Raw genomic sequence first — 14,762 nt, forward strand, 5'->3', positions numbered from 1 at the left:
CCAGTACATAGAGGACCGTCACAGAGAGGTAGCTTCCAGTACATAGTGAACCCTCACAGATAGGTAGCTTCCAGTACATAGTGAACTGTCACAGAGAGGTAGCTTCCAGTACATAGTGAACCCTCACAGAGAGGTAGCTTCCAGTACATAGTGGACCCTCACAGAGAGGTAGCTTCCAGTACATAGTGAACCGTCACAGATAGGTAGCTTCCAGTACATAGTGGACCCTCACAGAGAGGTAGCTTCCAGTACATAGTGAACCGTCACAGAGAGGTAGCTTCCAGTACATAGTGAACCCTCACAGAGAGGTAGCTTCCAGTACATATAGTGAACCCTCACAGAGAGGTAGCTTCCAGTACATAGTGAACCCTCACAGAGAGGTAGCTTCCAGTACATAGTGAACCCTCACAGAGAGGTAGCTTCCAGTACATAGTGAACCGTCACAGAGACGTAGCTTCCAGTACATAGTGAACCGTCACAGAGAGGTAGCTTCCAGTACATATAGTGAACCCTCACAGAGAGGTAGCTTCCAGTACATAGTGAACCCTCACAGAGAGGTATCTTCCAGTACATAGTGAACCCTCACAGAGAGGTAGCTTCCAGTACATAGTGAACCGTCACAGAGACGTAGCTTCCAGTACATAGTGAACCGTCACAGAGAGGTAGCTTCCAGTACATATAGTGAACCCTCACAGAGAGGTAGCTTCCAGTACATAGTGAACCCTCACAGAGAGGTATCTTCCAGTACATAGTGAACCCTCACAGAGAGGTAGCTTCCAGTACATAGTGGACCGTCACAGAGAGGTAGCTTCCAGTACATAGTGAACCGTCACAGAGAGGTAGCTTCCAGTACATAGTGAACCGTCACAGAGAGGTAGCTTCCAGTACATAGTGAACCCTCACAGAGAGGTAGCTTCCAGTACATATAGTGAACCCTCACAGAGAGGTAGCTTCCAGTACATAGTGAACCCTCACAGAGAGGTAGCTTCCAGTACATAGTGGACCGTCACAGAGAGGTAGCTTCCAGTACATAGTGAACCGTCACAGATAGGTAGCTTCCAGTACATAGTGAACCCTCACAGAGAGGTAGCTTCCAGTACATATAGTGAACCCTCACAGAGAGGTAGCTTCCAGTACATAGTGGACCGTCACAGAGAGGTAGCTTCCAGTACATAGTGAACCCTCACAGAGAGGCAGCTTCCAGTACATAGTGAACCGTCTCTCCATCTCACGTTCTCTCTTCTCTCAGTCTCCATGTTTCCTCCGGCACAAACCGGACAAGTTTAAGCAGGCACGCAATGGATTATGGTCATTGGAGTTAATTACCATTACCATTCTGCGCTTAAACTATGTAGAATATTGCCATGTTGGAAACTACAACTCCCTACTACATCACACAGTTCAGGCTTCATCTGATTTATCTCTACAGAAACTACACATCGAGCTCACAGAAAGAAAGAAAAACGAAATGGAATTCAAATAATTGAACCTATGTCGGTCAATTTTATAGTTGTTTAAAACCAAAAAATAACAGACATTTTGGCTAATCGCTCAGCACTAACTGTGACTGACGCAAAATGAAGAAGATCCTTGACTAGGTACAGACTCAGTGAGCATAGCTTTGCTATTGAGAGGCCGCCATAGGCAGACCTGGCTGTCGAGAGAAGACAGGCTATGTGCAACACTGCCCACAAAATGTATAACCATATTAGAGACACATATTTCCCTCAGATTACACAGACCCACAATGGTATTTTAGATTTGTCTAATGTATCTACACAATCAATCTAGTCAGCTGTGGATCGAAGATGTGATATTATGTGCGATAAGATTTACTTACAGCATAGATAAACCAACCCCACCCATGGTTTTATCCTCTACCAACCAACCAGCTAAATGTAAAGGTGGTTTTATCCTCTACCAACCAACCAGCTAAATGTAAAGGTGGTTATATCCTTTACCAACCAACCAGCTAAATGTAAAGGTGGTTTTATCCTCTACCAACCAACCAGCTAAATGTAAAGGTGGTTATATCCTCTACCAACCAACCAGCTAAATGTAAAGGTGGTTATATCCTCTACCAACCAACCAGCTAAATGTAAAGGTGGTTATATCCTTTACCAACCAACCAGCTAAATGTAAAGGTGGTTATATCCTCTACCAACCAACCAGCTAAATGTAAAGGTGGTTATATCCTTTACCAACCAACCAGCTAAATGTAAAGGTGGTTTTATCCTTTACCAACCAACCAGCTAAATGTAAAGGTGGTTTTATCCTTTACCAACCAACCAGCTAAATGTAAAGGTGGTTTTATCCTCTACCAACCAACCAGCTAAATGTAAAGGTGGTTTTATCCTTTACCAACCAACCAGCTAAATGTAAAGGTGGTTTTATCCTCTACCAACCAACCAGCTAAATGTAAAGGTGGTTTTATCCTCTACCAACCAACCAGCTAAATGTAAAGGTGGTTATATCCTTTACCAACCAACCAGCTAAATGTAAAGGTGGTTATATCCTTTACCAACCAACCAGCTAAATGTAAAGGTGGTTTTATCCTCTACCAACCAACCAGCTAAATGTAAAGGTGGTTTTATCCTCTACCAACCAACCAGCTAAATGTAAAGGTGGTTTTATCCTCTACCAACCAACCAGCTAAATGTAAAGGTGGTTATATCCTCTACCAACCAACCAGCTAAATGTAAAGGTGGTTATATCCTTTACCAACCAACCAGCTAAATGTAAAGGTGGTTTTATCCTTTACCAACCAACCAGCTAAATGTAAAGGTGGTTTTATCCTTTACCAACCAACCAGCTAAATGTAAAGGTGGTTTTATCCTCTACCAACCAACCAGCTAAATGTAAAGGTGGTTTTATCCTTTACCAACCAACCAGCTAAATGTAAAGGTGGTTTTATCCTCTACCAACCAACCAGCTAAATGTAAAGGTGGTTTTATCCTCTACCAACCAACCAGCTAAATGTAAAGGTGGTTATATCCTTTACCAACCAACCAGCTAAATGTAAAGGTGGTTATATCCTTTACCAACCAACCAGCTAAATGTAAAGGTGGTTATATCCTCTACCAACCAACCAGCTAAATGTAAAGGTGGTTTTATCCTCTACCAACCAACCAGCTAAATGTAAAGGTGGTTTTATCCTTTACCAACCAACCAGCTAAATGTAAAGGTGGTTTTATCCTTTACCAACCAACCAGCTAAATGTAAAGGTGGTTTTATCCTCTACCAACCAACCAGCTAAATGTAAAGGTGGTTATATCCTTTACCAACCAACCAGCTAAATGTAAAGGTGGTTATATCCTTTACCAACCAACCAGCTAAATGTAAAGGTGGTTATATCCTTTACCAACCAACCAGCTAAATGTAAAGGTGGTTTTATCCTCTACCAACCAACCAGCTAAATGTAAAGGTGGTTTTATCCTCTACCAACCAACCAGCTAAATGTAAAGGTGGTTTTATCCTTTACCAACCAACCAGCTAAATGTAAAGGTGGTTTTATCCTTTACCAACCAACCAGCTAAATGTAAAGGTGGTTTTATCCTCTACCAACCAACCAGCTAAATGTAAAGGTGGTTTTATCCTTTACCAACCAACCAGCTAAATGTAAAGGTGGTTTTATCCTCTACCAACCAACCAGCTAAATGTAAAGGTGGTTATATCCTCTACCAACCTACCAGCTAAATGTAAAGGTGGTTTTATCCTCTACCAACCAACCAGCTAAATGTAAAGGTGGTTTTACCCTCTACCAACCAACCAGCTAAATGTAAAGGTGGTTTTATCCTCTACCAACCAACCAGCTAAATGTAAAGGTGGTTATATCCTCTACCAACCAACCAGCTAAATGTAAAGGTGGTTATATCCTCTACCAACCAACCAGCTAAATGTAAAGGTGGTTTTATCCTCTACCAACCAACCAGCTAAATGTAAAGGTGGTTATATCCTCTACCAACCAACCAGCTAAATGTAAAGGTGGTTTTATCCTTTACCAACCAACCAGCTAAATGTAAAGGTGGTTTTATCCTCTACCAACCAACCAGCTAAATGTAAAGGTGGTTTTATCCTCTACCAACCAACCAGCTAAATGTAAAGGTGGTTTTATCCTTTACCAACCAACCAGCTAAATGTAAAGGTGGTTTTATCCTCTACCAACCAACCAGCTAAATGTAAAGGTGGTTTTATCCTCTACCAACCAACCAGCTAAATGTAAAGGTGGTTTTATCCTCTACCAACCAACCAGCTAAATGTAAAGGTGGTTTTATCCTCTACCAACCAACCAGCTAAATGTAAAGGTGGTTATATCCTCTACCAACCAACCAGCTAAATGTAAAGGTGGTTTTATCCTCTACCAACCAACCAGCTAAATGTAAAGGTGGTTTTATCCTCTACCAACCAACCAGCTAAATGTAAAGGTGGTTATATCCTCTACCAACCAACCAGCTAAATGTAAAGGTGGTTATATCCTCTACCAACCAACCAGCTAAATGTAAAGGTGGTTTTATCCTTTACCAACCAACCAGCTTAATGTAAAGGTGGTTATATCCTCTACCAACCAACCAGCTAAATGTAAAGGTGGTTTTATCCTCTACCAACCAACCAGCTAAATGTAAAGGTGGTTTTATCCTCTACCAACCAACCAGCTAAATGTAAAGGTGGTTATATCCTCTACCAACCAACCAGCTAAATGTAAAGGTGGTTTTATCCTTTACCAACCAACCAACCAGCTAAATGTAAAGGTGGTTATATCCTCTACCAACCAACCAGCTAAATGTAAAGGTGGTTTTATCCTTTACCAACCAACCAGCTAAATGTAAAGGTGGTTTTATCCTCTACCAACCAACCAGCTAAATGTAAAGGTGGTTATATCCTTTACCAACCAACCAGCTAAATGTAAAGGTGGTTATATCCTCTACCAACCAACCAGCTAAATGTAAAGGTGGTTATATCCTCTACCAACCAACCAGCTAAATGTAAAGGTGGTTTTATCCTCTACCAACCAACCAGCTAAATGTAAAGGTGGTTATATCCTCTACCAACCAACCAGCTAAATGTAAATGTGGTTATATCCTCTACCAACCAACCAGCTAAATGTAAAGGTGGTTATATCCTCTACCAACCAACCAGCTAAATGTAAAGGTGGTTTTATCCTCTACCAACCAACCAGCTAAATGTAAAGGTGGTTATATCCTCTACCAACCAACCAGCTAAATGTAAAGGTGGTTTTATCCTTTACCAACCAACCAGCTAAATGTAAAGGTGGTTTTATCCTCTACCAACCAACCAGCTAAATGTAAAGGTGGTTTTATCCTCTACCAACCAACCAGCTAAATGTAAAGGTGGTTTTATCCTTTACCAACCAACCAGCTAACTGTAAAGGTGGTTTTATCCTCTACCAACCAACCAGCTAAATGTAAAGGTGGTTTTATCCTCTACCAACCAACCAGCTAAATGTAAAGGTGGTTTTATCCTCTACCAACCAACCAGCTAAATGTAAAGGTGGTTTTATCCTCTACCAACCAACCAGCTAAATGTAAAGGTGGTTATATCCTCTACCAACCAACCAGCTAAATGTAAAGGTGGTTTTATCCTCTACCAACCAACCAGCTAAATGTAAAGGTGGTTTTATCCTCTACCAACCAACCAGCTAAATGTAAAGGTGGTTATATCCTCTACCAACCAACCAGCTAAATGTAAAGGTGGTTATATCCTCTACCAACCAACCAGCTAAATGTAAAGGTGGTTTTATCCTTTACCAACCAACCAGCTTAATGTAAAGGTGGTTATATCCTCTACCAACCAACCAGCTAAATGTAAAGGTGGTTTTATCCTCTACCAACCAACCAGCTAAATGTAAAGGTGGTTTTATCCTCTACCAACCAACCAGCTAAATGTAAAGGTGGTTTTATCCTCTACCAACCAACCAGCTAAATGTAAAGGTGGTTTTATCCTTTACCAACCAACCAACCAGCTAAATGTAAAGGTGGTTATATCCTCTACCAACCAACCAGCTAAATGTAAAGGTGGTTTTATCCTTTACCAACCAACCAGCTAAATGTAAAGGTGGTTTTATCCTCTACCAACCAACCAGCTAAATGTAAAGGTGGTTATATCCTTTACCAACCAACCAGCTAAATGTAAAGGTGGTTATATCCTCTACCAACCAACCAGCTAAATGTAAAGGTGGTTTTATCCTCTACCAACCAACCAGCTAAATGTAAAGGTGGTTATATCCTCTACCAACCAACCAGCTAAATGTAAAGGTGGTTTTATCCTCTACCAACCAACCAGCTAAATGTAAAGGTGGTTATATCCTCTACCAACCAACCAGCTAAATGTAAAGGTGGTTATATCCTCTACCAACCAACCAGCTAAATGTAAAGTTCTATATTGTACATTGTTATTCTTTGTACAAGATGGATTTTCTGTGCTGTTAACATCTGTCAAACCGCATAAAGACAACAATGACTGTTCCCTGTTTAATCTGCTGTGAACAGAATGTGTGTTGATCTCCCCTGTATGCCCTCAGAAGTTCTACCTGACATGTGCTAATAAAATAATGAAGATCTAATTAGTAGATAAACCCTGCAGCAGAGTGGAGAGCTGGGTAATCAACCATAAAACCACAGAACAGAAGGAACAACAACACATTTCTCTCTTGCTCTCATTTCTCTCTCTCCTATAGCCTCTTTGTTCCACAGTGACATTTCAATATTGAAACTAGCTCACATGCAGCGCAACATTTCTGCCCGAGAAAGGAAAGGTCTACCTAAAATACAACATACACAGCTCTGCTGATTTCTGCAGCATTAGTCAGAGGGCCATCTTGTTGAAGAGCAGCATTAGTCAGAGGGCCATCTTGTTGAAGAGCAGTGGGGTCTCTGCAGCATTAGTCAGAGGGCCATCTTGTTGAAGAGCAGCATTAGTCAGAGGGCCATCTTGTTGAAGAGCAGTGGGGTCTCTGCAGCATTAGTCAGAGGGCCATCTTGTTGAAGAGCAGCATTAGTCAGAGGGCCATCTTGTTGAAGAGCAGTGGGGTCTCTGCAGCATTAGTCAGAGGGCCATCTTGTTGAAGAGCAGTGGGGGCTCTGCAGCATTAGTCAGAGGGCCATCTTGTTGAAGAGCAGTGGGGTCTCTGCAGCATTAGTCACAGGGCCATCTTGTTGAAGAGCAGTGGGGGCTCTGCAGCATTAGTCAGAGGGCCATCTTGTTGAAGAGCAGTGGGGTCTCTGCAGCATTAGTCAGAGGGCCATCTTGTTGAAGAGCAGCATTAGTCAGAGGGCCATCTTGTTGAAGAGCAGTGGGGTCTCTGCAGCATTAGTCAGAGGGCCATCTTGTTGAAGAGCAGTGGGGGCTCTGCAGCATTAGTCAGAGGGCCATCTTGTTGAAGAGCAGTGGGGTCTCTGCAGCATTAGTCACAGGGCCATCTTGTTGAAGAGCAGTGGGGGCTCTGCAGCATTAGTCACAGGGCCATCTTGTTGAAGAGCAGTGGGGTCTCTGCAGCATTAGTCAGAGGGCCATCTTGTTGAAGAGCAGTGGGGTCTCTGCAGCATTAGTCAGAGGGCCATCTTGTTGAAGAGCAGTGGGGTCTCTGCAGCATTAGTCAGAGGGCCATCTTGTTGAAGAGCAGTGGGGTCTCTGCAGCATTAGTCAGAGGGCCATCTTGTTGAAGAGCAGTGGGGTCTCTGCAGCATTAGTCAGAGGGCCATCTTATTGAAGAGCAGTGGGGGCTCTGCAGCATTAGTCAGAGGGCCATCTTGTTGAAGAGCAGTGGGGTCTCTGCAGCATTAGTCACAGGGCCATCTTGTTGAAGAGCAGTGGGGTCTCTGCAGCATTAGTCACAGGGCCATCTTGTTGAAGAGCAGTGGGGTCTCTGCAGCATTAGTCAGAGGGCCATCTTATTAAAGAGCAGTGGGGGCTCTGCAGCATTAGTCAGAGGGCCATCTTGTTGAAGAGCAGTGGGGTCTCTGCAGCATTAGTCACAGGGCCATCTTGTTGAAGAGCAGTGGGGTCTCTGCAGCATTAGTCAGAGGGCCATCTTGTTGAAGAGCAGTGGGGTCTCTGCAGCATTAGTCACAGGGCCATCTTGTTGAAGAGCAGTGGGGTCTCTGCAGCATTAGTCACAGGGCCATCTTGTTGAAGAGCAGTGGGGTCTCTGCAGCATTAGTCAGAGGGCCATCTTATTAAAGAGCAGTGGGGGCTCTGCAGCATTAGTCAGAGGGCCATCTTATTAAGACCACAGACTGCCCTGACAGCAGAGGTAGAAGACAACAGACTGCCCTGACAGCAGAGGTAGAAGACCACAGACTGCCCTGACAGCAGAGGTAGAAGACCACAGACTGCCCTGACAGCAGAGGTAGAAGACAACAGACTGCCCTGACAGCAGAGGTAGAAGACCACAGACTGCCCTGACAGCAGAGGTAGAAGACAACAGACTGCCCTGACAGCAGAGGTAGAAGACCACAGACTGCCCTGACAGCAGAGGTAGAAGACACTAGACTGCCCTGACAGCAGAGGTAGAAGACAACAGACTGCCCTGACAGCAGAGGTAGAAGACAACAGACTGCCCTGACAGCAGAGGTAGAAGACAACAGACTGCCCTGACAGCAGAGGTAGAAGACACTAGACTGCCCTGACAGCAGAGATAGAAGACAACAGACTGCCCTGACAGCAGAGATAGAAGACAACAGGCTGCCCTGACAGCAGAGGTAGAAGACACTAGACTGCCCTGACAGCAGAGGTAGAAGACAACAGACTTCCCTGACAGCAGAGGTAGAAGACAACAGACTTCCCTGACAGCAGAGGTAGAAGACAGCAGAGGCAGAAGACAACAGACTCCATGTGAGCGTTGGGTTAGCACTGTCAGGACGCCCCACCGGCTCTGCCTTGCTTTAGCTGGTGATCTGATCAGGGATGGCGATGCACCATCCAGTCTATCTCTCTAGCAGCTATGCGACTATCTGACTAGCAGCTATGCGACTATCTGACTAGCAGCTATGCGACTATCTGACTAGCAGCTATGCGACTATCTGACTAGCAGCTATGCGTCTATCTGACTAGCAGCTATGCGACTATCTGACTAGCAGCTATGCGACTATCTGACTAGCAGCTATGCGACTATCTGACTAGCAGCTATGCGACTATCTGACTAGCAGCTATGCGACTATCTGACTAGCAGCTATGCGACTATCTGACTAGCAGCTATGCGACTATCTGACTAGCAGCTATGCGACTATCTGACTAGCAGCTATGCGACTATCTGACTAGCAGCTATGCGACTATCTGACTAGCAGCTATGCGACTATCTGACTAGCAGCTATGCGACTATCTGACTAGCAGCTATGCGACTATCTGACTAGCAGCTATGCGACTATCTGACTAGCAGCTATGCGACTATCTGACTAGCAGCTATGCGACTATCTGACTAGCAGCTATGCGACTATCTGACTAGCAGCTATGCGACTATCTGACTAGCAGCTATGCGACTATCTGACTAGCAGCTATGCGACTATCTGACTAGCAGCTATGCGACTATCTGACTAGCAGCTATGCGACTATCTGACTAGCAGCTATGCGACTATCTGACTAGCAGCTATGCGACTATCTGACTAGCAGCTATGCGACTATCTGACTAGCAGCTATGCGACTATCTGACTAGCAGCTATGCGACTATCTGACTAGCAGCTATGCGACTATCTGACTAGCAGCTATGCGACTATCTGACTAGCAGCTATGCGACTATCTGACTAGCAGCTATGCGACTATCTGACTAGCAGCTATGCGACTATCTGACTAGCAGCTATGCGACTATCTGACTAGCAGCTATGCGACTATCTGACTAGCAGCTATGCGACTATCTGACTAGCAGCTATGCGACTATCTGACTAGCAGCTATGCGACTATCTGACTAGCAGCTATGCGACTATCTGACTAGCAGCTATGCGACTATCTGACTAGCAGCTATGCGACTATCTGACTAGCAGCTATGCGACTATCTGACTAGCAGCTATGCGACTATCTGACTAGCAGCTATGCGACTATCTGACTAGCAGCTATGCGACTATCTGACTAGCAGCTATGCGACTATCTGACTAGCAGCTATGCGACTATCTGACTAGCAGCTATGCGACTATCTGACTAGCAGCTATGCGACTATCTGACTAGCAGCTATGCGACTATCTGACTAGCAGCTATGCGACTATCTGACTAGCAGCTATGCGACTATCTGACTAGCAGCTATGCGACTATCTGACTAGCAGCTATGCGACTATCTGACTAGCAGCTATGCGACTATCTGACTAGCAGCTATGCGACTATCTGACTAGCAGCTATGCGACTATCTGACTAGCAGCTATGCGACTATCTGACTAGCAGCTATGCGACTATCTGACTAGCAGCTATGCGACTATCTGACTAGCAGCTATGCGACTATCTGACTAGCAGCTATGCGACTATCTGACTAGCAGCTATGCGACTATCTGACTAGCAGCTATGCGACTATCTGACTAGCAGCTATGCGACTATCTGACTAGCAGCTATGCGACTATCTGACTAGCAGCTATGCGACTATCTGACTAGCAGCTATGCGACTATCTGACTAGCAGCTATGCGACTATCTGACTAGCAGCTATGCGACTATCTGACTAGCAGCTATGCGACTATCTGACTAGCAGCTATGCGACTATCTGACTAGCAGCTATGCGACTATCTGACTAGCAGCTATGCGACTATCTGACTAGCAGCTATGCGACTATCTGACTAGCAGCTATGCGACTATCTGACTAGCAGCTATGCGACTATCTGACTAGCAGCTATGTGACTATCTGACTAGCAGCTATGTGACTATCTGACTAGCAGCTATGTGACTATCTGACTAGCAGCTATGTGACTATCTGACTAGCAGCTATGTGACTATCTGACTAGCAGCTATGTGACTATCTGACTAGCAGCTATGTGACTATCTGACTAGCAGCTATGTGACTATCTGACTAGCAGCTATGTGACTATCTGACTAGCAGCTATGTGACTATCTGACTAGCAGCTATGTGACTATCTGACTAGCAGCTATGTGACTATCTGACTAGCAGCTATGTGACTATCTGACTAGCAGCTATGTGACTATCTGACTAGCAGCTATGTGTCTATCTGACTAGCAGCTATGTGACTATCTGACTAGCAGCTATGTGACTATCTGACTAGCAGCTATGTGACTATCTGACTAGCAGCTATGTGACTATCTGACTAGCAGCTATGTGACTATCTGACTAGCAGCTATGCGACTATCTGACTAGCAGCTATGCGACTATCTGACTAGCAGCTATGCGACTATCTGACTAGCAGCTATGCGACTATCTGACTAGCAGCTATGCGACTATCTGACTAGCAGCTATGCGACTATCTGACTAGCAGCTATGCGACTATCTGACTAGCAGCTATGCGACTATCTGACTAGCAGCTATGCGACTATCTGACTAGCAGCTATGCGACTATCTGACTAGCAGCTATGCGACTATCTGACTAGCAGCTATGCGACTATCTGACTAGCAGCTATGCGACTATCTGACTAGCAGCTATGCGACTATCTGACTAGCAGCTATGCGACTATCTGACTAGCAGCTATGCGACTATCTGACTAGCAGCTATGCGACTATCTGACTAGCAGCTATGCGACTATCTGACTAGCAGCTATGCGACTATCTGACTAGCAGCTATGCGACTATCTGACTAGCAGCTATGCGACTATCTGACTAGCAGCTATGCGACTATCTGACTAGCAGCTATGCGACTATCTGACTAGCAGCTATGTGACTATCTGACTAGCAGCTATGTGACTATCTGACTAGCAGCTATGTGACTATCTGACTAGCAGCTATGTGACTATCTGACTAGCAGCTATGTGACTATCTGACTAGCAGCTATGTGACTATCTGAATAGCAGCTATGTGACTATCTGACTAGCAGCTATGTGACTATCTGACTAGCAGCTATGTGACTATCTGACTAGCAGCTATGTGACTATCTGACTAGCAGCTATGTGACTATCTGACTAGCAGCTATGCGTCACCCTCTGATCCTCTATTGGATCCACCAAACAGTGCAACTCAAAACCTAACCTCCATTTCTCAAGAGGTACAAGGCAGGGGTGTACTTTATCACTGTATCTGTTTAAAATAGTTGCTATACATTCACAGACTGAAGAAGGAAAAAAAAATCTCCAGCCAGAGAAAAACAGTCCGACCATCATCCAAAAAGACTCAGCATGTCCATTTCATCCAGACTCACCTTGACAGAGATCTTTCCCTCATCCTTGGGCAGGTGTGCAGCCAGAAACCAGTCCCCGGGGAGGGGTGAGGTCACGTTGAACACCCCTGTGGTGCGGTTTGGTAGAGTCCAGGTTAGAGTGACTGCAAAGGACCCTGGGACGATGGTATCCTGTGGGAACCGCGTGTGGATAGGGTTGATGACTGGAGGGGCTCCTGATCTGAAGTACCTAGAGACAATAACAACCCTTTAGTTAATGCCGTGAAGTACCTAGAGACAATAACAACCCTTTAGTTAATGCCGTGAAGTACCTAGAGACAATAACAACCCTTTAGTTAATGCCGTGAAGTACCTAGAGACAATAACAACCCTTTAGTTAATGCCGTGAAGTACAAGGACACAGACTTCAGAGTCATCACACACAGTGTAGACACAAGTACACACACTTTGATAGTTGTCTTCCCCAGGAAGACAGAGAGCTTTCATCATTTAGTATGATCTAAAAAACCTGCAATCTGTTGAAATTATGGGCTTCACTTTCGAGAGAGAGAGAGAGAGAGAGAGAGAGAGAGAGAGAGAGAGAGAGAGAGAGAGAGAGAGAGAGAGAGAGAGAGAGAGAGAGAGAGAGACTTTGACTTTTTGTCTTTCTTTATTGAAACATTCTCATTTCATTTAAAACTCACCCCCCCCTAAAATAAAAAAACAAAAATATATCCTGTACTGCATACATGTACCATACTCACCTTTCCATCTACCACATGATACAAACCACCATCACCATACACAAAAACAATACCCTCTCCTACAACCGTATATCCAAAACATCTTCCCCAGCAATACAGACAGCCCCCCCAACACACCATATCTCCTCAAACATCTCCACACATTTGATCAGTTTATAGAACTCAAACTCAACCCTAAGGCGCGCAGAGACCATCCCATTAAACAGTAGTAAAGGGTCTGTTATCCCCCCAACTTTGACCCTGTTTCTCCTTGTTAGCCAAATAGCTAATTTTGCCTGAGCAAACAGAAAATTCAACAAAACACATTTTTCTTTCTCCTTACTCGAATACCTGTATCCCATTATAAACATCCCAACAGCAAAAACCACCCCCAACCTGTCACACAGACATTCCAGCAGAGACATTAAAGGCATTAACCTGGTGCACACAGAAAACACATGAATCACAGTTTCTTTCATTTGACAGAAAGGACACCCCTGCCCAATTCCCGGATCAACCCGTGCCAACCAGCTGTTAGTGGCCAGGGCTCCATGAAGAACCCTCCACTGGAGGTCCCCTGACCTCTTTGGTACTGGGGGTTTGTAGAGCGCCCTCCATCTAAAACCCACCATACTCTCCGCCCCACATACCCCCTGCCACTGATGTGCCTTCACTCCTGTTAGGCTTCTAATGTTCCTAACCTTAACGCAGAGGTTGTAGATGGCTTTACCTCCCACCCCCTCAAACTCCCCCAGGCTCGGAGTGTTAAAATCTAACAAGTCCTCCAGACCCCCTTGCCAGTCTCCAGTCTCTGCCGTCACCTGCAGTGGCGGAAACATTGGTGGCCCCTCTCCCTTTGGCCTCTCAAACACCCCCCTTACCGGCTCAGACAGTGCCTCCTGGACCTCCTCCAGGAATCTCTCCAGCAGCCTAAGAGACGTTATTCCTGTTTGTTGCGCCAAGACCTCCGGGGTTTTCCACCCCTCCTCTCCCAGCAGTCTCAGGTCACCTAGCCTTTGTAAACCCCCTGCCATCAGTTGCCTCTGCAGGGTGGCCGACTGAACCGATCTCAAAGGGATGGCTGGGTTGTGGAAAATAGGCTCCTCCCACACCCACTGCCCAGGCTCCACACCCCCTTCTCGTGTGGGCCTTAGCAGCTGCCAGGCCCTCAGCACCGCAGAGTAAAACTCTGAGAGACCTGCTGTACTCAGCCTCTCCAGCTTCATGAGGAACAGCTGCCGGTCCAACCCTAATCCGCCAGCTCTCCTCAGCAGCGCGCATGCTGGTTCCCTCCAGCCAACATCAGTATGGTACAGCAGTCTCTGCACCGCCTTTAGCCGGAAAGCAGCCATCCTGCTCTCCAGTTCCACCAGGCCCTGTCCTCCTTCGTGGACGGTCATGTACAACACTGCTGCCTTCAGCCAGTGATGGCCCGACCAAAAGAAGTCCACCAGCTTGCGTTGCAGGTCTGCAAGCAGACCGGCGGGGGGGTTGAGGACAGCCAGTTTATGCCACAAGGAAGATGCCACCAGGTTGTTGATTATCAGCACCCTCCCTCTATATGACACTTGGGACAGGAGCCACCTCCACCTGGCCAGTCTTGACACCACTGCCTGTGACAGCCCCTCCCAGTTCTTGCTGACCCACCTCTCCGAGCCCAGGTACACCCCCAACACTTTAAGCCCTTCACAACCCCACTGCAAACCCCCTGGAAGCAGAGGAGGAGCCCTATCCCCCCATGCCCCACATAACAGAGCTTTGCTCTTTCCC

General features: G+C 45.7%; 1 protein-coding gene across 1 annotated transcript in view; it reads right to left on the reverse strand.

The window, feature by feature from the left end:
- tmem8b (transmembrane protein 8B) overlaps window positions 1-14,762 on the reverse strand; it is a 375,967-nt gene that overhangs the window by 222,299 nt on the left and 138,906 nt on the right. The window contains exon 3 of the mRNA XM_071352000.1: window positions 12,292-12,499. Coding sequence (XP_071208101.1) covers window positions 12,292-12,499 — 208 coding nt within the window. The remainder of the gene's footprint in view (window positions 1-12,291; window positions 12,500-14,762) is intronic.

Source organism: Salvelinus alpinus, chromosome 19, assembly GCF_045679555.1.
Source record: "Salvelinus alpinus chromosome 19, SLU_Salpinus.1, whole genome shotgun sequence".
Lineage (NCBI taxonomy): Eukaryota > Metazoa > Chordata > Actinopteri > Salmoniformes > Salmonidae > Salvelinus > Salvelinus alpinus.